Here is a 20,430-nt window from a genome sequence, read left to right on the forward strand (position 1 = left end):
ATTTGACACCGAGCCACATAATTGGGGCAGGTGGCCTAAAGCTTGGTCAAAGAGGTAGGTTTTAAGGAGTGTCTTAAAGGAGAAAAGAGAGGTTTAGACAGGGCATTCCAGAGCTTGGGGCCTAGGCAACAGAAGGCACAGCCACGAATGGTTGAGCGATTATAATCAGGGATGCTCAAGAGGGCAGAATTAGAGGAGCGCAGATATCTCGGTGGGGAGGGGGCAGGGGGGTTGTGTGGCTGAAGATTAGAAATAAGGAGGGACAAGGCCATGGAAGGATTTGGAAACAAGAATGAGAATTTTGAAATCAAGATGTTGCTAAACCGGGAGCCAATGTAGGTCAGCGAGCACATGGTTGATGGGTGAGCGGGACTTAGTGCGAGTTAGGGTACGGGCTGCTGAGTTTTGGATGACCTCAAGTTTACATAGAACATAGGGAATATGGTACATCTCAATTGTGAGGGAATTTTGAGAAATGAACAGCCTGTAGGTGACATTGTAATTTGATTTCAATCGGATGTTACAGCCTTCACATGGTCTGTCACAATGTTCGTGTCTCATTAAAGCCTACTATTTTATAGTGAGTACAAAAAAACTGCGCCCATTAAATATTGGGAAGACCGAAGCCTTTGTTTTCGGTCCTCGCCACAAACTCCGTTCCCGAGCCACTGACTGCATCCCTCTCCCCAACTTCTGTCTGAGGCCGGCCAAGAGTGCGTTGGAAAAATCAAGTCTAGAGGTAATAAAGGCATGGATGAGGGGCTTCAGCAGCGCATGAGCTGAGGCAGGGGCAGAGACGGGCAATGTTATGGATGTGGAAATAGGCGGTCTTGGGTATGTCACGGCTATGTGGTCGAAAGCTCATTTCTGGGTCAAATATGACATTAAGGTTGCGAACAGTGTGGTTCAGCCTCAGACAGAAGTTGGGGAGAGGGATGCAGTCAGTGGCTCGGGAACGGAGTTTGTGGCGAGGACCGAAAACAAAGGCTTCGGTCTTCCCAATATTTAATGGGCGCAGTTTTTTTGTACTCACTATAAAATAGTAGGCTTTAATGAGACACGAACATTGTGACAGACCATGTGAAGGCTGTAACATCCGATTGAAATCAAATTACAATGTCACCTACAGGCTGTTCATTTCTCAAAATTCCCTCACAATTGAGATGTACCATATTCCCTATGTTCTATGTTCTCAAGCTGATGGAGTGCAGTGCTGAATCTCATTGGAGATGAATCAATATTGTCAATGTATATGAGGGTTGGAAGTTAATATCAGGAAGGAGGGTTAAGTTTGTTTGATTTTTAATCAAAAGCCAATATAATTAATTTAAATGCATAGAAACTGAAAATTCTTGGAACACTCAGTATGTTGGGCAGCATCTGTGGTGAAACATAAGGTTAACTTTTTAGGTCAATGACTTTTGGTCAGAACTCAAAGATATTACAGATGAACAGCTTTTAAGCAGATACAAAACCAGGGAATAGCAGCAGGAAAAGAAAAAGGTCTGTGATTGGGTGGAGGACATGGGATGACCAAATGACTGAGGTGATGATAGTGTAAGGCAAAAGGAGGTAATAATGAGAAATTAAACAAAAGATGGGTCCTGAGGATGTGTGAATGCTTACAACAGAATAGCAGAGGGCGAAGGAAGCATGGAAAATCTGGCTCCCGTAGCCCAGGAATGTGGTGGAAGAAAGGCAGGCAGACCCCAGAGGTGCAGAACATAGGGGATCGCCACCCATATCAGCCCACACCTTCCCCATTTCCAGTTGAATTACATAGCATTCACACCATGAATCTCTGGATCGCTTCTCGGCCTTTTGGCTAAGATCATGCGTAACTGACCTGACAGGGGAGTAGCCACCATGACCTCCGGGTGGTTCTCCCTGGATCAGGAAGGTATATGCTTGCTTTTTTGGAAACAGGAGGTGGGTGGGGTGGCTTGACCCATCCACCTCCACGGAGGTGTGTGGGGGACCTGACCCATCCACCTCCATGGCACGAACCTGGTATTGCAGTACTTCCAGGAACGGTGCAGTGGCTCTAGGCCTTTTGGCTAAGAGCATTGGCGCAGAGTGATCCTTGGCGTGTGCAAGGTGACCTCTGGCGTTTGTGATTTGACAAAGAATTGGAACGATTGGCTACGAATTAAAAAAAAAAAAAAAAATTTCCAGTTTCTCTCTCGGCCTTTTGGCTAAGATCATGCGTAACTGACCTGACAGGGGAGTAACCACCATAACCCCAAGGTGGTTCTCCCTGGATCAGGAAGGTATATGCTTGCTTTTTTGGAAATAGGTGGGTGGGGTGGCTTGACCCATCCACCTCCACGGAGGTGTGGGGGGGGCCTGATCCATCCACCTCCATGGCACGAACCTGGTATTGCAGTACTTCCAGGAACGGTGCAGTGGCTCTAGGCCTTTTGGCTAAGAGCATTGGCGCAGAGTGATCCTTGATGTGTGCAAGGTGACCTCTGGCGTTTGTGATTTGACAAAGAATTGGAACGATTGGCTACGAATTTCCAAAAAAAAAAAAAAAAATTTCCAGTTTCTCTAGTGCACCCATTCGATATTACCAACTGCTGTGGGAGAGAATATGGTAGCGGTGGTTACAGTTTAATTAGGGCCTGATTTTCGGCTTTCGGGGTTTTTTTTGGCAAAAACAGTCACGATACGTCAAACTTACCGTTTTTAGACTGAATTTTTGGCTTTACGTCAGTGCCAGGGGTGCATCGGTATGGGAGGTGTTGCACAAGCATTCGCGGCACAAACTGCGAGTTTCGGCAACTTTAGTCTGGGGCCGGTAGCGCTGCGCAGTGTCTTAGAAGGGAAAAAAAATTCCAAAATACATTTACAAGACCCTTAACTATGTAATCGCTGCAAAAAAATTAAAAAATAAAATCTTTAACTTATTTTTTTTTCAGGTTTTCATACTTACTGCTGCTGGCAGGACTGCACCAATAGGTTTGACCTGTCGCTATTCTGGCAGCGGCATACAGGTTGGAGAGTGCCGAAACTCGGACGCAAACGCAATCCGGCACATCTCTCCCCGGCGGTACTTGAAAGCATCATCGCAAACAGGTACCCGAGGATCTCGCCCGAGCTTTGCGACTGGGTTGTCAGCGTGGAGGGGCAAATCGTGGCGAAAACCTGCCGAAAATCCGGCCCTAAAGTTGTTAAAGTCAATGTTAAAGCCAGAAGGCTGTCAAGTGCCTAGTAGAAAGATGAGGTGCTGTTCCTCAAGCTTACGTTGAACTTCATTGGAACAGTGTAGGAGGCCAAGAACAGAGAGGTCAGAGTGGGATAGGGACAAAGAATTAAAGTGGCAAGTGACCAGAAGCTCAGGGTCACGCTTGCAGATAGAATGGAGGTGTTCAGCAAAGCGATCACCCAATCTGCATTTGGTCTTCCCAATGTCAGTGAAACCACACTGAGAGCTGCAAATTCAGTATACTACATTGGAAGAAGTACAAGTAGAACACTCTCACTTGGAAGGATTGTTGGGGCTCTGGAAAGTGGCAACAGAGGAGATGAAAGAGCATGTGATACACCTCCTTTGCTTGCATGGGAAGGTGTTAAGAGAAGAACAGGTGTTGAGGGTGATGGAAGAATGGACCAGGGTATCAGAGGGAATGGACTGGGGAAGAGAAGGGATTGGGAAGATTGGTTGGGTGGCAGAACCATGCAGGAAATGGCAGAAAACAACTAGTCGAATGCAGAGGCTGGCAGGTGAGAACAAGAGGGATCTTATTATGAGAGGGAGGACGAGGGGTGGGGCGGAAGAGTGGGAAATAGTATGGACATGGTCGAGGGCCCTCTCGAGAAATTTGGGGGGGGGGGTGGGAAGAAGTGGGTGGAGGTTGCAGGAATCCTGGCTGAGGGGATAAAAAGGACACTTTAGAAACTCTGGTGTGGTAGGTGGCATTGTCCAAGCAGATGTGATGGAGATGGAGAAACTTCCATCACTTAATTATCTCCAATCCTTCACCCAATCAAATACCTCCTTTTTTCTTTTCCCTGGCTCTGCACCGAAGTGGTTCATTTGCAACATCTTCCAGTTTTGTCGAAAGGTTATCAACCTGAAACATTAATTTTATGTTCCTCTTTCAACAGATGTTGTTTGATCTGCTGAGTGTTCCCATATTTCGTTTTTATTTTAGATTTCCAGCATCAGCAGTACAGGTTGAGCGTCCAAAATCCAAAGTTCTGGAATCTGGGGCGATCCGTGGCAGATTCGTCCGGGATCTGTAAAATGTTCCGGAATCCGGACCGGGTGACCCTGCCGACCTCGGGGCCTCACCACTGCTTGTCTCACCACCCTTACCTCGGGCCCTCCTTGTCAGCCCACCCGAACACCACCTCGGTGGGGCCCGCGAGCCCGACGACGACCTTCTCGGCGGGGCCCGCCCGAACACCTTCTTCTTGGCGGGGCCCACTCGAACACCTCCACGGCGGCGGGGCCCCGCCCGAACACCTCCTGGACGGGGCGGCCCAAACAGCTTCTCAGAGAGCAGCCCCCCACCCTTTGACGTTCCGAAATCCGGAAATACCCAAACCTGGGCTCAGGTGTTTCCAGATTGCGGACGTCAGAAACACGTTCTGACGTCCGGAAAAACACGAAAAACAGCTCGGCCTTGGTCCTTAGGTTGCCGGTTTCGGGACGTTCAACTGTATTTTAAATTTTTCATTTAAATGTATGCTTAATATTACCTTTCAGGAATTTAAGAGCTTTCGTTTGCTGCATGAATATATGCTGAGAAATTCAACTTTTTTTGCACCCAGTATAAGCCCCCCCCCAGGTCAGGAAAAACAGCAAAGCTCCCCAAATGGTACGGGGGAGGCAATGCTGCTGATCCCATTAATCTGGGCTGGACACAAACCCAAGTACCTTCGGTATAGTTTCTACCAGAAGAACATTGAGAAATTATTGAAACTAACATTTGAATGATTGTAACTATTAAGAAATTCCAGTTGGCCATGCTCGAAGGAGTATAATATCACTTGGTACGGATCACAGGACAAAGATTGGAGTTCATGTTTATGTTTCTTCTGCTGGGGCAAATCCTGTTTAATCATGTTCCATTCAGCAACTTTCTCCACTGTAGAGTCTTCCAATCTAATTACAGAGGTAGGATTGGGAATACAGACAGGAACATTTGAAATAAATAGATTAAATGGGGGAGAATGTTGAGTTTTAAAATATTGACTTTGCCCATGAGAACACATGAACCAGTACTCACTTCTCATCTCCCCCATTTATTTGACCATTCTGTTATAAATGGTATTAGGCTGTACAGACTGTCAAACTTAGCTAAAACTATTTCCAGTTACGGTATTTCTTTTGAACTAATTTTCGTCCTGTAATACTCAAAATGAGAACAATGCAAAATATCTATCCAGCTCATCAATTTCCTCATCTTCATAAATCACCTGGCCTAATATTTTATTTATAAAAATTGCTGATTTATTCCAGCACAGAAATCAGTCTTTCAAGAATTGAAATAAAAATACCATACAAAATAAAAAAAACTGTAATTTCATGGAGTTCCAATATCAAAACTAGATACAAACTTGATAAAATGTCACTCATTATCCCATTCCAAACTAGCTGATATATTACAACACACTAGTTTAAAATGTCTTTAAACTTAAGCTTATTCAGTAACAGAATTTCCAAAAAACGAACTTTAATCACTCTGACATAATATTCAAAAGTCACATTTGAACACACATTTCATTTCCAATATATTAAAATTTATTTAAACCAGAATCTAAATATTTGAAAGTCAAACAGATCAACCATCACTACCTTGGTGGAGAAAAGCAGAACCAGTAGTTTCTGAGGAAACAATTTGATGGTTGGAATATTTGAATTGTGTGCTCAGTTCACTAATTAACAATAGGATAAGCCTTCTCCCAGCAGGTCAATACCTACACTCAAAACATCACCGACTTGCAGTAAATTTGGATAGAGTTGATTGCGGACTCTCTGATTGAGCATACTTAATTTATTACTTCTCTCACTAAAACAGCCTTGTTACGGCTCATGTCCACAGTGTATTGGTAGACAACTGTGTCATGGCATGATTTTAATCCAATAATTTCCCCCAAAAGGAGAGTTCCTGATTTTGGTATGATTATGGGTGCAAGATCTGGAGTGGAGAGCAGCTTTTTCCCCAATGGGGCAGCAGGAAAAGTCAGAAGAAGAATCTCACTACACTTGCATATCTTCCATCAGACATTTGTAAAGCTGCAGAGGCCTGGAGGCAGACCGGCACGCCCATTGCATCCTTTTTTACCCAGGCCAGAGCATCGGGACATAGGGCAAAATAACTTAAATACAGGTTGAACCTCCCTTATCCATAACTCTCGGGACCTGACCTGTTCCGGATAAGGGATTTTTCCAGATGAGGGGTGGTCACGTTAAATAAATTGGATGGTACAGGTACTGAGCAAGGGGATATCGGGGCTGGCTGGCTTGGGGTTGGGAGTGCGGCAGAGAGATAATGGGGGAGGGGGAGGGGGAGGGGGGGGCAGGGTATCGCGGAGTCGACAGCGAGGAAGGACTTCAATTCGTTTATGTCGGAGTTCTGCACACGTGCCACCCGGTGGCCGGGGTGGTTCTGGATAAGGGAGTTATCGATGAGGGAGGTTCAACCTGTACCATGTTTTTTGTAGCTATCCCAAAGCTGGGTTTATATTGAAGATCACATGCCCTTGATGCTTCAGAGCAGTAATTTTACACGGGAACACCCTGAAAACTCAATGCTATATCCAAGAGCTCTTTCCCCAGTGCCTCTTGTTTCCCTCCATGGCTGAACTCTTCTGATAGCTCCCTAAAAGTACTGCATATCCGCCTTGAATTGATGTCTTGCCTGTAAATGCCATGTTTCCATTTATAGCGTGCATCCCCATACAAAACAATTAAAGATCTCCTTGGCATACGGATGGCTACCTCGACATCCTTGTAAGGGACTGGCCTTTGACCTATGTCACTAGTCATTTCCACACCGTCGTTGCCTGTGCAATGAGTATTATCTCCATTGAAATTAAAAATGCTCTCTGAATTACCAGTTACTGGATCATATGACTGTGCATTGCACACCATTTCAGTATGATGTAGCTGGATGAAATCCTCGGAGTCGCAAGACATTGATAATATGGTTTCAGACAGCAGATTGACACTGACCAGGCGCTCACCCCACAACCACCAGTCATCAAAGTGTGGGTCAATGGCAGAGCCTTGTTCTGGTCTGTAATCCAGGTTACACTGCTCGACAGGAAGAAAGTCTTTCAGCACAGGGTGTTGCATCATTCGGTCTATGAGCAGATGGCTGAAGCATGGCAGGCCACTGAAACGTTCCACTTTCAACTTGTGCTTTTTAAAATTCACCTTTGGGCCATAGTCCTGTATGTTGACAAAGAAACAGATGAGTAAGATTGGACTAAAAAAAAACAAGGAAATTAACTACAGTATTTCATACTGTAGTTAATGAAATAACAATGAAAATTTAAAAAGCCAATTTTCACAGGTGTAACATTACAAGGACAACACAGTATAAAGCAGCTTTAGTTGATATTCTCAAGATAAAAATGCTATTTTTTCCACCAGAACGAAATGCACCAAGTATTGTAAATCAAATTTATATAGAGAAAGTGCTGCAATGTTGGAAGTGCCGTCTTTCAGATGAGACATTAAAACCGAGACTTCCATCTGCCCTCAGGTGAATCAGAATGATTACAGCACGGAAGGCGGCCATTTGGCCTTCGAGTCTATGCTATCTCTCAGCTAGTCCCACTACCCTGCCCATCCCCCGTAGCCCTTCAAATTATTTTCCTTCAGATACTTATCCAACTCCCTTTTTAAAGATAATGGGAACAGTTTCTCTCTATCTACTCTATCCTGAACCCTCATGATTTTGAACACCTCTATCACATCTCCTCTCAATCTTCCCTGCTCCAAGGAGAACAACTCCAGCTTCCCCAGTCTTATCAACGTAACTGAAGTCCCATATTCCTGGATTCATTCTGCATCTTCTCGAAGGCCTTCACATACTTCCTAAAGTGTGGTGCCCAGAATTGGACACAGCACTCCAGTTGGGGCTGAACCAGTGTTTTATACAGATTCATCATAATTTCCACACTTTTGTACTCTATACCTCTATTTATGTAGCCCAGGATCCCAAAAGCCTTTTTAACTGCTTTCTCAACCTGCCCTGCCACCTTCAATGATTTGCGCACACATACCCCCAGGTCTCTGTTCGCGCATCCCCTTTAGGATTGTACCATTTAGTTTATATGTCTTCTCCTCATTCTTTCTACCAAAATGTATCACTTCACACTTTTCTGCGTTAAACGTCATCTGCCACGTCTGCCCATTTCACCAGCCTGTCTGTTTTTCTGATGGATGTAAAAGAAAAGAACCAATAGTACTATTCAAAGAAGAGCAGGAGAGTTCTCCCAGTGGGCCAACAGTTAGCCTTCAATCAACATTACTAAAGTGAGATTATCTAATCATTAATTACTGTTTGTCAGATCTTGCTGTGCACAAATTGGCTCCCTCATTTCCCTATATTACAATAGTAACTACATTTCAAAAAGTATTTAATTGGCTGTGAAGTGGTTTGGAATAGCCTGAGGATGTGAAAAGTGCTATATAAATGCAGAATTATATATATAAATTTCATGATACGACAAACATTTCAACTCGCAAAACTGACCACAAATCCCTTCACTTCCCTCATTATCTGGCCAGCCTCACTCACTGACATTTATGAGACCTCAATGCCAGCCACGATCCACTCATCAGCTCCTGTTAAAAAAATCTATTTCCCATGTAAGTTTACTTTGAATTTGTTCTGATAAGAAATTCAAATATTCTTTTCTACAAATTGATCCCAGAATGGAAATATACAAATGCCAATGTGATATCAGGCAATAGCACCGAGGGATTTAAATGACATCCAAAATAAATAGAATGTCCAAACACCTTTGGCTAGTGATTGTGCACCACTGTGGTGTTTGCTTGTAGTTGCGTAACTCCTTCAACTCAATTAATTGTTTAAACAAAAATATTCAGCCAAAAAAAGTGAAAACTCAATGGGAGTGCTTCTGGTTGGCCAGTATGGTGTTCATCGTCATGTCCCATGAGATTCTGAGTGAACTTCTAAACCAGGAAACTTGAAATGATCAGTGTAAGTATGAATGCTTGTTTTTAATTCCAATTTTGTTGCTTTTTAAAAAAGGTGACAGGTTACTTTAGAATCCCAAATTTAACTTGCATTAGAGAACCCTTTGTAAGTCAACAGCACATAGCTTATCATTTACTGTCACACATTAGTTTCTACAATGTAACTGAGTGATGTAATGCATTAGCACCACAATGCATTGTGCCACAAAGTGACAGAAAGTGAGTTTGTAACAAGGCCAGACTCTATCAAACAAGGAGATTAAATAATATTAATGGTTACTACCTCTAGTCACTCATAAAATAACAAAAACTTCAAATTCTGTCATTCCCATGAAAAATAAGTGCTGTAAAGCTGGAATTATAAACTGATCTCCTCCGCGACGGGAAAATCTAACCTGTTTCTTTCGTCCAGATTGTGAGGGTTTCCACTCATTGCTGTCCATCCAGTTCACCAGCTCTGTTTCCTCCTCTTCATTCACAAAATTGTCTGATAAAAATACACCAGGAAATGGAAAAGTACAGCCACTCAGACTAGAGGAGTCATCCCCCACTGCCAAGCCCGACGAGGGATGGTAAGAGAAGTTGTACTTTCTCTGTGGAAAGAGTATTTAACAACAATGTGTTTCAATTCTTAATGTAATCTTCAAGACCACTTTGATAAAATGACCATTTAGCACAATACCAATCGCTGGAGAAACACCACCAACGATGTCTCTGCAAGATTCTGCAAATCCCCTGGGAGGACAGACACACCAACGTCAGTACTCTCGATCAAGCCAACATCCCCAGCATCGAAGCATTGACCGGACTCGACCAGCTCCATTGGGTGGGCCACATTGTTCGCATGCCCAACACAAGACTCCCAAAGCAAGCGCTCTACTCAGAACTCCTACACGGCAAATGATCCCCAGGTGGGCAGAGGAAACGTTTCAAGGACACCCTCAAAGCCCCCTTGATAAAATGTAACAGCCCCACCGACACCTAGGAGTCCCTGGCCAAAGACCGCCCTAAGTAGAGGGACAGCATCCGGGAGGGCGCTGAGCACCTCAAGTCTCATCGCCGAGAGCATGCAGAAAACAAGTGCAGGCAGTGGGAAGAGCGTGCGGCAAACCAGACTCCCCACCCACCCTTTCCCTCAACAACTGTCTGTCCCACCTGTGAGTGTAATTCCCGTATTGGACTGTACAGTCACCGGAGAACTCACTTTGAGAGTGGAAGCAAGTCTTCCTCGATTTCGAGGGACTGCCTATGATGACTGCAGGCAAGGGGGTTGATTCATATACATGCAATAAAATCGGAGATCTAATTTTGATTTGTTGGTACAAAGGATACAAAAAAGTCCAAAATTCAAGAAATTGAAATACTGTGGGACAAGATATAGTGTAGAGCCACAATGCTCCAAATGCTGTGTCCCATGTGTCAGCTGTTTTGTTGTACGGAGGTGTTTAGCAGAGGCCAAACGAATGGGATGCTGTGTTATGTGGTCATATTTGACCCTGAAATTAGCTTTTGACCACATATCCGCAGCATAACTTAGACCGCTTATTTCTACCTCTAACATCACCCGTTTCAGCCCTTGCCTCAGCTCATCCGCTGCTGAAGCCCTCATCTATGCCTTTGTTACCTCTAGACTTGACTATTCCAACGTACTCCTGGCTGGCCTCCCACATTGTACCCTACGTAAACTAGAGGTGATCCAAAACTCGGCTGCCCGTGTCCTAACTTGCATCAAGTTCAGCTCACCCATCACCCCTGTGCTCGCTGACCTACATTGGCTTCCAGTTAAGCAATGCCTTGATTTCAAAATTCTCATCCTTATTTTCAAATCCCTCCATGGTCTCGCCCCTCTCTATCTCTGTAATCTCCTCCAGCCCCACAATCACCCCACCCCACCATGTCTGTGCTCCTCTAATTCTGCCCTCCTGAGCATCCCTGATTATAATCGCTCAACCATCGGTGGCTGTGCCTTCTGTTACCTGGGCTCCAAACTCGAACTCCTTGCCTAAACTTCTCCACCTCTTTCCTCCTTCAAGATACTCCTTAAAACGTACCTCTTTGACCGTCACCTGCGCAAATTTCTACTTATGCAGCTCGGTGCCAAATTTCTATGGTATAATACTCCTGTGAAGCACCTCAGGATGTTTCACTACGTTAAAGGTGCTATATAAATACAAGTTGTTGTTGAAACTACCAAGATGGAAGGAGCTATTAAAATAAATTGCTAAAGATATTCTGTGGAATATCAGAAAATATATATTGCAGTGTGGTTTTACAAGGCACTTAAGATGGGCCATATCTTATTGCTCATAATAGAATTGATAACATTACCATTTCACCACCAATCTACATTATGTTTTAAAGTGAATGAGAAGTGGAGAAAGCATTGCTACTTCAGCAGAACAAACATTTTGAAGTTAGGTGATGTGAGGGCACAGTTGCCATTTGTACCATAGGAACTGTGAGGGTACAGGGCCCAGAAGAGCCGAGGGCCCAAGGACAGCATGAGCCAGCCCACACTTCGATACGTGTGCGCGCTAGGTCCGTGCAGCAGAGCAGGTCTCCAGTCATCTTGGTTAATCCTTGCTACTGGACCAATGGCAGTGTGAGCTGTGAGGAGGATGCTAAGAGGCTGCAGGGTAACTTGGACAGGTTAGGTTAGTGGGCAAGTGCATGGCAGATGCGGTATAATGTAGATAAATGTGAGGTTATTAGCTTTGGTGGTAAAAACAGGAAGGCAGAATATTATCTGAATGGTGACAGATTAGTAAAAGGGGAGGTGCAACGAGACCTGGGTGTCTTGGTACATCAGTCATTGAAAGTTGGCATACAGGTACAGCAGGCGGCAAAGAAGGCAAATGGCATGTTGGCCTTCATAGCGAGAGGATTTGAGTATAGGAGCAGGGAGGTCTTACTACGGTTGTACAGGGCCTTGATGAGGCCACACCTTGAATATTAAGTACAGTTTTGGTCTCCTAATCTGAGGAAGGACATTCTTGCTATTGAGGGAGTGCAGCGAAGGTTCACCAGACTGATTCCTGGGATGACAGAACTGAAAAATGAAGAAAGACTGGATCGACTATACTTATATTCAATGGAATTTAGAAGAATGAGAGGGGATCTCATAGAAACATATAAAATTCTGATGGAATTGGACAAGTTAGATGCAGAAAGAATGTTCCCGATGTTGGGGAAGTCCAGAACCAGGGGTCACAGTCTAAGGATAAGGGGTAAGCCATTTCGGACCGAGATGAGGAGAAACTTCTTCACTCAGAGTTGTGAGCATGTGGAATTCTCTACCACAGAAAGTTGTTGAGGCCAGTTTGTTAGATATATACAAAAGGGAGTTAGATGTGGCCCTTACGGCTAAAGGGATCAAGGGGTATGGAGAAAGCAGGAATGGGGTACTGAAGTGCATGATCAGCCATGATCATATTGAATGGTGGTGCAGGCTCGAAGGGCCGAATGGCCTACTCCTGCATCTATTTTCTATGTTTCTTTGCAAGACCTAGCTGTCAAGCCCATGTGGTGGTTGGTGTGCAACGGCTACCCCACGTTAAAAAAATTCACGCACAGGCATCTTCCACCCCCTCAGGTGGAGTTCAGGACTGGAACATAGGGTTCTTCATCGAAACACCTGTGAACTCGTGGAAGCAAGTCATCCTCGTTCGAGGGACCGCCTAAGATGATGAGGAACTAGAACTTTCTTCAGTTCAACATCTGCAAGACTGAAGCCATTCTAGTTGGCTCCCATCAGAATTTTGCACCAATTCCACTCCCTCACCAACTGTTTGCTCACAATAAACCCAACACTGAACCTTGGTGACTTGAGTTATGCTTTGATCATGACATCGAATTCATTTCCAAGACTACCCATGTCCACTCTTGGAACAACTCCCACCTAGCTCATCCTCACAATTGCTGAAACAATTGTCCTTGCCTTTGTTACATCACGTTTGATTTCTTACTGGTCTCCACAGCTCCACCATACACAAATATCAATCCATCCTGTAGTCTGCAGTCCATACACTATTCCGCACACAATCTACATACCCATCCACACCAACCTCCATTAGATCAGACTATTCCTCAATGTGTCAATCTCAAGATTATCATGCTCATCTTCAAATCCCTCAATGGCCTCACTCAAATCTTGTCCAGTCCTATGTCCCAGCATCTTCTCCCCTATCTCTTTCCCTTCCATCAAAACCCTCCCCAAAACTTACCACCAGTGCTTTCATACTACATAACGCCTCTCCTACTTTGTACCTATCACTCCTTGGAAAATGTTACTGTATGTTCAATACAAGTTGGATCCATAACTTTCTAAATAGCATTTAGTACAGTAGCAGAGATAGGTCAAAATTGTATGAAACTGGCCTCAAAATGGTCAGAACCAAATGATGATTTATGTAGGACTTCACCTTCTGATTATGCTCTTTAATTCCTTACTCATCCACGTACAAGATCCCATCCTACCTGGAGATAAATGTAAATTGTATATACATAGATAAAATGCATCAAGGGTACACACCCAAAGAGCATCATGCCCTGAATTTTTGCAGATGCTGACTGACCTGCTGCAAATGTCCAGATTTTTATAATTCCCTTTTTGCTTGAAGCCACAGCATTGCTAACATTTCTCTTACAGTGAGGAACAGGTTGCAGAATGCAGCCATTGGGGACTGGGAGAAATTTAGAACTCAGCAGAGGAGGACATAGGGTTTGATTAGGGCAGGGAAAATGGAGTACGAGAAGAAGCTTGCAGGGAACATTAAGGCGGATTGCAAAAGTTTCTATAGGTATGTAAAGAGAAAAAGGTTAGTAAAGACAAACGTAGGTCCCCTGCAGTCAGAATCAGGGGAAGTCATAACGGTGAACAAAGAAATGGCAGACCAATTGAACAAGTACTTTGGTTCGGTATTCACTAAGGAGGACACCAACAACCTTCCGGATATAAAAGGGGTCAGAGGGTCTAGTAAGGAGGAGGAACTGAGGGAAATCTTTATTAGTCGGGAAATTGTGTTGGGGAAATTGATGGGATTGAAGGCCGATAAATCCCCAGAGCCTGATGGACTGCATCCCAGAGTACTTAAGGAGGTGGCCTTGGAAATAGTGGATGCATTTGACAGTCATTTTCCAACATTCCATTGACTCTGGATCAGTTCCTATCGAGTGGAGGGTAGCCAATGTAACCCCACTTTTTAAAAAAGGAGAGAGAAAACAGGGAATTATAGACCGGTCAGCCTGACCTCAGTAGTGGGTAAAATGATGGAATCAATTATTAAGGATGTCATAGCAGCGCATTTGGAAAATGGTGACATGATAGGTCCAAGTCAGCATGGATTTGTGAAAGGGAAATCATGCTTGACAAACCTTCTGGAATTTTTTGAGGATGTTTCCAGTAAAGTGGACAAGGGAGAACCAGTTGATGTAGTATATTTGGACTTTCAGAAGGCTTTCGACAAGGTCCCACACAAGAGATTAATGTGCAAAGTTAAAGCACATGGGATTGGGGGTAGTGTGCTGACGTGAATTGAGAACTGGTTGTCAGACAGGAAGCAAAGAGTAGGAGTAAATGGGTACTTTTCAGAATGGCAGGCAGTGACTAGTGGGGTACCGCAAGGTTCTATGCTAGGGCCCCAGCTGTTTACATTGTACATTAATGATTTAGACGAGGGGATTAAATGTAGTATCTCCAAATTTGCAGATGACACTAAGTTGGGTGACAGTGTGAGCTGCGAGGAGGATGCTATGAGGCTGCAGAGTGACTTGGATAGGTTAGGTGAGTGGGCAAATGCATGGCAGATGAAGTATAATGTGGATAAATGTGAGGTTATCCACTTTGGTAGTAAAAACAGAGAGACAGACTATTATCTGAATGGTGACAGATTAGGAAAAGGGGAGGTGCAACGAGACCTGGGTGTCATGGTACATCAGTCATTGAAGGTTGGCATGCAGGTACAGCAGGCGGTTAAGAAAGCAAATGGCATGTTGGCCTTCATAGCGAGGGGATTTGAGTACAGGGGCAGGGAGGTGTTGCTACAGTTGTACAGGGCCTTGGTGAGGCCACACCTGGAGTATTGTGTACAGTTTTGGTCTCCTAACCTGAGGAAGGACATTCTTGCTATTGAGGGAGTGCAGCAAAGATTCACCAGACTGATTCCCAGGATGGTGGGACTGACCTATCAAGAAAGACTGGATCAACTGGGCTTGTATTCACTGGAGTTCAGAAGAATGAGAGGGGACCTCATAGAAACATTTAAAATTCTGACGGGTTTAGACAGGCTAGATGCAGGAAGAATGTTCCCAATGTTGGGGAAGTCCAGAACCAGGGGTAAGCCATTTAGGACCGAGATGAGGAGAAACTTCTTCACCCAGAGACTGGTGAACCTGTGGAATTCTCTACCACAGAAAGTAGTTGAGGCCAATTCACTAAATATATTCAAAAGGGAGTTAGATGAAGTCCTTACTACTTGGGGGGATCAAGGGGTATGGCGAGAAAGCAGGAAGGGGGTACTGAAGTTGCATGTTCAGCCATGAACTCATTGAATGGCGGTGCAGGCTAGAAGGGCTGAATGGCCTACTCCTGCACCTATTTTCTATGTTTCTATTATAAATACTGGGTCCTGAAGCAGTCACTATTGCTGCTAAACCGAGAATCTTGTCTTCCATCATCTACATTGAAAACCGACGTGCTAGACCGCAACTCAAGTCACCTCCGAACCTGCTGTGGTTGTCCAATCTCTCCCCACCCCCTCCCCCCCTCCCCTTTCTCTGGGAATGGTTTACTGGGTTAAAAATCGTATCTTATTATCTGGTCATTATCACATTACTGTTTGTGGGAGCTTGCTGTGCACAAGGTGGCTGCCGTGTTTCCCACATTACAACAGTGACTACACTCCAAAATTATTTCATTAGTTGTAAAGCGTTTTGAGACGTTCAGTGGTCGTGAAAGGTGCTATATAAATGCGTCTTTATTTCCATACGAGTATAAAGAATGCACCTTTCAGCTGCTGACTGATCGGCTCTGTATTTCCAAATCTAATTTCAGGCTTCCAACATATTAATGTCGTTGCTGTTCAGATTGAGGGACCCACCACATCTCTAAACCTCCCTCTCCAAGTCTGTCCTTTCTCACTAACCAGATGCCAATGTTTGGCTCATTCTTACCCGCTGGAACTTGGCTAATGCTTCCCCCGGGCGCCCGGCCCGCTCACAGCTCAGGCACGAACGGATCCCTTTGCAGCTACAGCTTAGCTGCGCAGCACTCTCCGCGGCCATGCTCACTCTTCCTCCCCGTTAGTGACAGCGAACTGTATCTGGAAGGCCACCATCTCACTCCCTTCGGGCTTCACTTCCCGAAAGCGCGCGCGCATCCGCCACCGGCCCTCGAACGAAGCGCGTGCGCACAACCACCGCCGACCCTCGAGTGATGCGCGCGCACGCACCCACCCACCACCGGCCTTCGAATGATGCGCGCGCAGCCACCTACCGCCAGCCCTCGAGCGAGGCGCACGCACCCACCAACCAACCGCCGGCCCTCGAGCGGTGGGCAGACTGAGCGGGGCGCGCGCGCTCGCACGTACGGCGTCAGGCGCGAGCGCGCTTTCCGCGGGAACCTTCGGACGGAACCGGCGACAAAGAGCGGTGAAAGTGTCCGGTGAGAGGCAGCCAGGATCGGCTAGGCACCGGTAGTGCGGTGCAAGTTAGTGACAAGTCTCTTCTGTCCATGGGTTAACCGGATGCGGTGGAGTTGGAGTGTTGTTTTAGACACGATCGGGTTTATGGCAGTTTTTGCGACGACAGCACGCGTGGTTCACTTAAGTTTCAGCCCAGTTACCCCTCTCCGCCTCGCTTCCCTCCTTGAAGACATTCCTTAAAATCTACATTAAAACCTTTTGGTCACCTGCCCTAATATTTCCTTCTGTGGCTCGGTGTCAAAAATGTTTTTTTTTTATTGATACCGCTCTTGTTAAGCACTTTGGGATGTTTTGCTACGTTAAGTGCGCTCTATAAATATAAGTTGTTTTGGAATTTGCTCCATTATCCAACAGCGCAGGATCTGCTCCGGTTCAGAAGCGACTTTGCAGTTAGTTGTGTCTGCACATCGGCGGGGGGGACTCTGCACTACATTCCTGGTTGGTATGTCTGGGCATCTTTTCAGTCACAGTCTGCCTGTGGCCACAATAAGATCGCAACTGCTGCAGCGAGTCATGTTTTTGTTAGCCATTTATTCAGCGCCTTTCACTGCCACCGGACATCTCAAAGTACTTTACAGTTAGTGGAGTACTTTTACAGCGTAGTTGTAATTTAGGAAACGTGGCAACCAATTTGTACCCAGCAAACTCCCACAAACAGCAATGTGATAATGACCAGATAATCTGTTTTAATAAAAAAGCAAAATGCAGCGGATGCTGGAATCTGAAATAAAACCAGAAAATCCTGGAAATCTCAGCGGGTCACGCAGCATCTGTAGAGAGAAAAAGAGTTAACGTTTCTGGTCGATGACCCTTTGTCATGTGTTTTAATAATATTGCTTGAGGGATAAATATTGGCCACATCGTGGGCCGCCCCGACCTGTGTGAGAAGACCACCGCAGGTCAGGACTATAAATAGAGCTGGAGGGCCGGGCCCTGGAACATCGTGGCAGAGGTGTGGCGAATGAGGGTACCGGGGCCCAGAAGAGTCGAGGCCCCAGGCCAACCCACACTGCGATATGTGTGCGCACTAGGTCCATGCAGTAGAGCAGGTCTCCAGTCCTGGTTAACCCATGCCATTGGATAAAGGTCGAGCTCTGTCGAGCCCGTGTGGTGTTTGATGTGCAACGGTCACCACACGTTAAAAAAATCCACGCACAGGCATCTTCCACCCCCTCAACTGGAGTTCAGGACTGGAACATCGGGTCCTTCATTGAAACATCTGTGAACTCTCGTGGAAGCAAGTCATCCTCGTTCGAGGGACTGCCTATGCACTGGCCAGGACACCAGGGAGAACTCCCCTCCTCTTCTTTAAAATAGTGCCTTGGAATCTTTTAAGTCCACCTGAGAGGGCAGACGGGGCCTCGATTTAACATCTCATCCGAAAGACGACAGCTCCAACAGTGCAGCACTCCCTCAGTATTGCACTGACATTGTGCTCAACTGAATGAAGTGGGACTTGAACCACACTGGCCCTGACTCAGAGGCAGAGATCGCCACAGCTTGTAGGGCTGGAGGAGGTTAGAGAGACAGGGAGGGAGGGGTGAGGTCATGGAGGGATTTAAAAATTGAGGTGTTGTCGGACCGGTAATTAGTGCAGATCAGCAAGCACAGGGATGACTGGGTGAAAGAGACTTGGTGTGACTTAAAATATAGGCTGCATAGTTTTGAATGATCACGAGTTCATGTTGGGTGGAAGATTAAATTCAATAAGTAATTCAACATTAAACACATTTACAACATTGACTGGTGTATTGCCTCTGTAGCGAGGAAACAAAATCTCCCCTTATTAATACTTTATTATGGTATTAACACTTAGAAAAATAAAGTTATTATTTGATCATTGAGTTGAACCTGTCTCCAGATGCTTACAGTTACATAGTCACATTTTGTTCATTTTATATAAAGTCATATGATAAAGTTGATTTAGCTCCCAAAAATGTAATTGATCAATAATTTGGAATTAAGCATTGTGAATAACACGAGTGGGTAATACGTTATGCGATTTCATTGTAGTAATGTTGAAAAATGGCAAAATTTTTCTATGGGCCCAAGTTTCCACATGATAAAAAACGGGCGCCCCTCCGAGCTGGGCACCCGTTTTTCGCGCCTAAAACGGCGCCGGAAAAAAACCGCGCGATTCTGGAGCGCTTTGCAGCTCTTTGTCTGTTTGGTGGCGCTCAGGGGGGCGGAGCCTACATTCGCGCTGATTTTGTAAGTGGGAGGGAGCGGGTACCATTTAAATTCGTTTTTTTCCTGCCGGCAACGCTGCGCGTGCGCGTTGGAGCGTTCGCACACGTGCAGTGTGAAGAAAACATTGGCACTCAGCCATTTTTGTAGTTCTTTGTAGCTGTTTAATTTTTGAACATTTTTTAATAAAAGCACATTGCCATCAGCACTGAGGCTTCTTGCAGCCTTCTCACTGCCTCCCTCCCCCGCTCCGTGGGAACGAACGGCTGTTTCCTCCTCCCCCCCCCCCCTCCCGCTCTGCGGGAACGAACGGCTGTTTCCTTCCCCACCCTCAGCGGGAACGAACGCCTGCAGCATTCTCCGTGGCTGAAGCACTTTCACACAGGTAGGAAGATGGTTTATTTAATCTTTTCTTTGCTTATAAATGTTTATTCAGGTTGGATTTATTTGTATAATATTTGTAGAAGTATAAATAAGGATTTATTGTAGAATTTAATGACTTCCCTTTCCCTCCCACCCCCCCCCCCCCCCACCTCGTTCTGGACGCCTAATTTGTAACCTGCGCCTGATTTTTTAATGTGTAGAACAGGTTTTTTCACTTCTACAAAAATCTTCACTTGCTCCATTCTAACTTAGTTTGGAGTACGTTTTCACTGTGGAAACTTTGAAATCAGGCGTCAGTGGCCGGACACGCCCCCTTTTGAAGAAAAAATTCTGTTCCAAAGTAGAACTGTTCTACCTGACTAGAACTGCAGAAAAAAAATGTGGAGAATTGCGATTTCTAAGATAGTCCGTTCTCCACCAGTTGCTCCTAAAAATCAGGCGCAAATCATGTGGAAACTTGGGCCCTATGTTTCTATAATTAGAACCTGCACTTGTCTGTAGTTCACATATAATTAACAATGGGCTTAATTTTGGCCAAAGCCGTTTTTTGGCATATTGCAAGAGTTACGGCCATTTTTCTAGGCCACAATTGTTCCAATAATAAATGTGCCAAGTTTCCCCGCTCTATTTTTTAAAATTGGCACCTGTCCTATAGCCTCGGGCGGTGGAGCCTAATGTCTGCGCCGAAATAACGATGTCGCCTCTTCTGTGCATTTGCAAAAAAACCCCAACGTTTTTGACATAATTCCTATGGGCAAGCATGCGCAGTACAGCTCCCGGTCTGCAATCGGCCATTTTTAAAGAGACAGTTGTGTGTGAGAACTTTAATTCTCAGTGGAAAAATCAGAGCTGCAATACAATATGCAACGCGGCACCAGGACCAAGAATTTCTTACAGGATGAAGTGGAGGCACTAGTTACTGTGATTGAGGGCAGATGGCACGAGCTGGACACTAGCAGAGGTCACTTAAAA

At 45.2% G+C, this 20,430-nt stretch overlaps 2 protein-coding genes and 2 pseudogenes across 7 annotated transcripts in view; 3 read left to right on the plus strand and 1 right to left on the minus strand.

Moving 5' to 3' along the window:
• Positions 1-1,805: 1,805 nt before the first annotated feature.
• Positions 1,806-2,044, plus strand: LOC139227269 (U2 spliceosomal RNA; annotated as a pseudogene).
• A 130-nt stretch (positions 2,045-2,174) lies between these two features.
• LOC139227340 (U2 spliceosomal RNA) lies at positions 2,175-2,411 on the plus strand (annotated as a pseudogene).
• A 3,163-nt stretch (positions 2,412-5,574) lies between these two features.
• On the minus strand, positions 5,575-16,573 carry alkbh4 (alkB homolog 4, lysine demthylase). Of its 2 annotated transcripts, none has more exons than XM_070858124.1 (3): positions 16,358-16,573; positions 9,583-9,780; positions 5,575-7,405 (listed from the first exon to the last, which is right to left on the minus strand). In XM_070858124.1, the coding sequence occupies exons 1-3, from the start codon at positions 16,466-16,468 to the stop codon at positions 6,737-6,739; spliced, it is 978 nt and encodes a 325-aa protein (XP_070714225.1). In that variant the 5' UTR covers positions 16,469-16,573; the 3' UTR covers positions 5,575-6,736. The 2 variants fall into 2 exon arrangements, with proteins under 2 accessions (XP_070714225.1, XP_070714226.1); XM_070858125.1 differs by having other exon boundaries at positions 9,583-9,674; positions 16,358-16,417.
• Positions 16,574-16,720: 147 nt separating this feature from the next.
• lrwd1 (leucine-rich repeats and WD repeat domain containing 1) overlaps positions 16,721-20,430 on the plus strand; it is an 80,113-nt gene continuing 76,403 nt past the window's right edge. For 3 of the 5 annotated variants that reach the window (XM_070857328.1, XM_070857331.1, XM_070857330.1), the window contains exon 1: positions 16,722-16,847. The gene's annotated coding sequence lies outside the window, so the exon portion shown is untranslated. Of the gene's footprint in view, positions 16,893-20,430 lie in introns of all 5 variants that reach the window. The other 2 variants (XM_070857332.1, XM_070857329.1) reach the window with 2 other exon arrangements.

This window comes from Pristiophorus japonicus, chromosome 16 (genome assembly GCF_044704955.1).
Source record: "Pristiophorus japonicus isolate sPriJap1 chromosome 16, sPriJap1.hap1, whole genome shotgun sequence".
NCBI lineage: Eukaryota > Metazoa > Chordata > Chondrichthyes > Pristiophoridae > Pristiophorus > Pristiophorus japonicus.

What these genes read in the sequence shown, in the direction of transcription:
- alkbh4 (XM_070858124.1), bottom strand. Translation starts at nt 16,468, where the DNA reads ATGGCCGCGGAGAGTGCTGCGCAGCTAAGCTGTAGCTGCAAAGGGATC. An exon ending in CATTAGCCAAGTTCCAGCGG is followed by an intron (nt 9,781 to 16,357) that starts GTAAGAATGAGC and finishes CTCTTTCCACAG; the next exon opens with AGAAAGTACAACTTCTCTTA. An exon ending in AATCTGGACGAAAGAAACAG is followed by an intron (nt 7,406 to 9,582) that starts GTTAGATTTTCC and finishes GTCAACATACAG; the next exon opens with GACTATGGCCCAAAGGTGAA.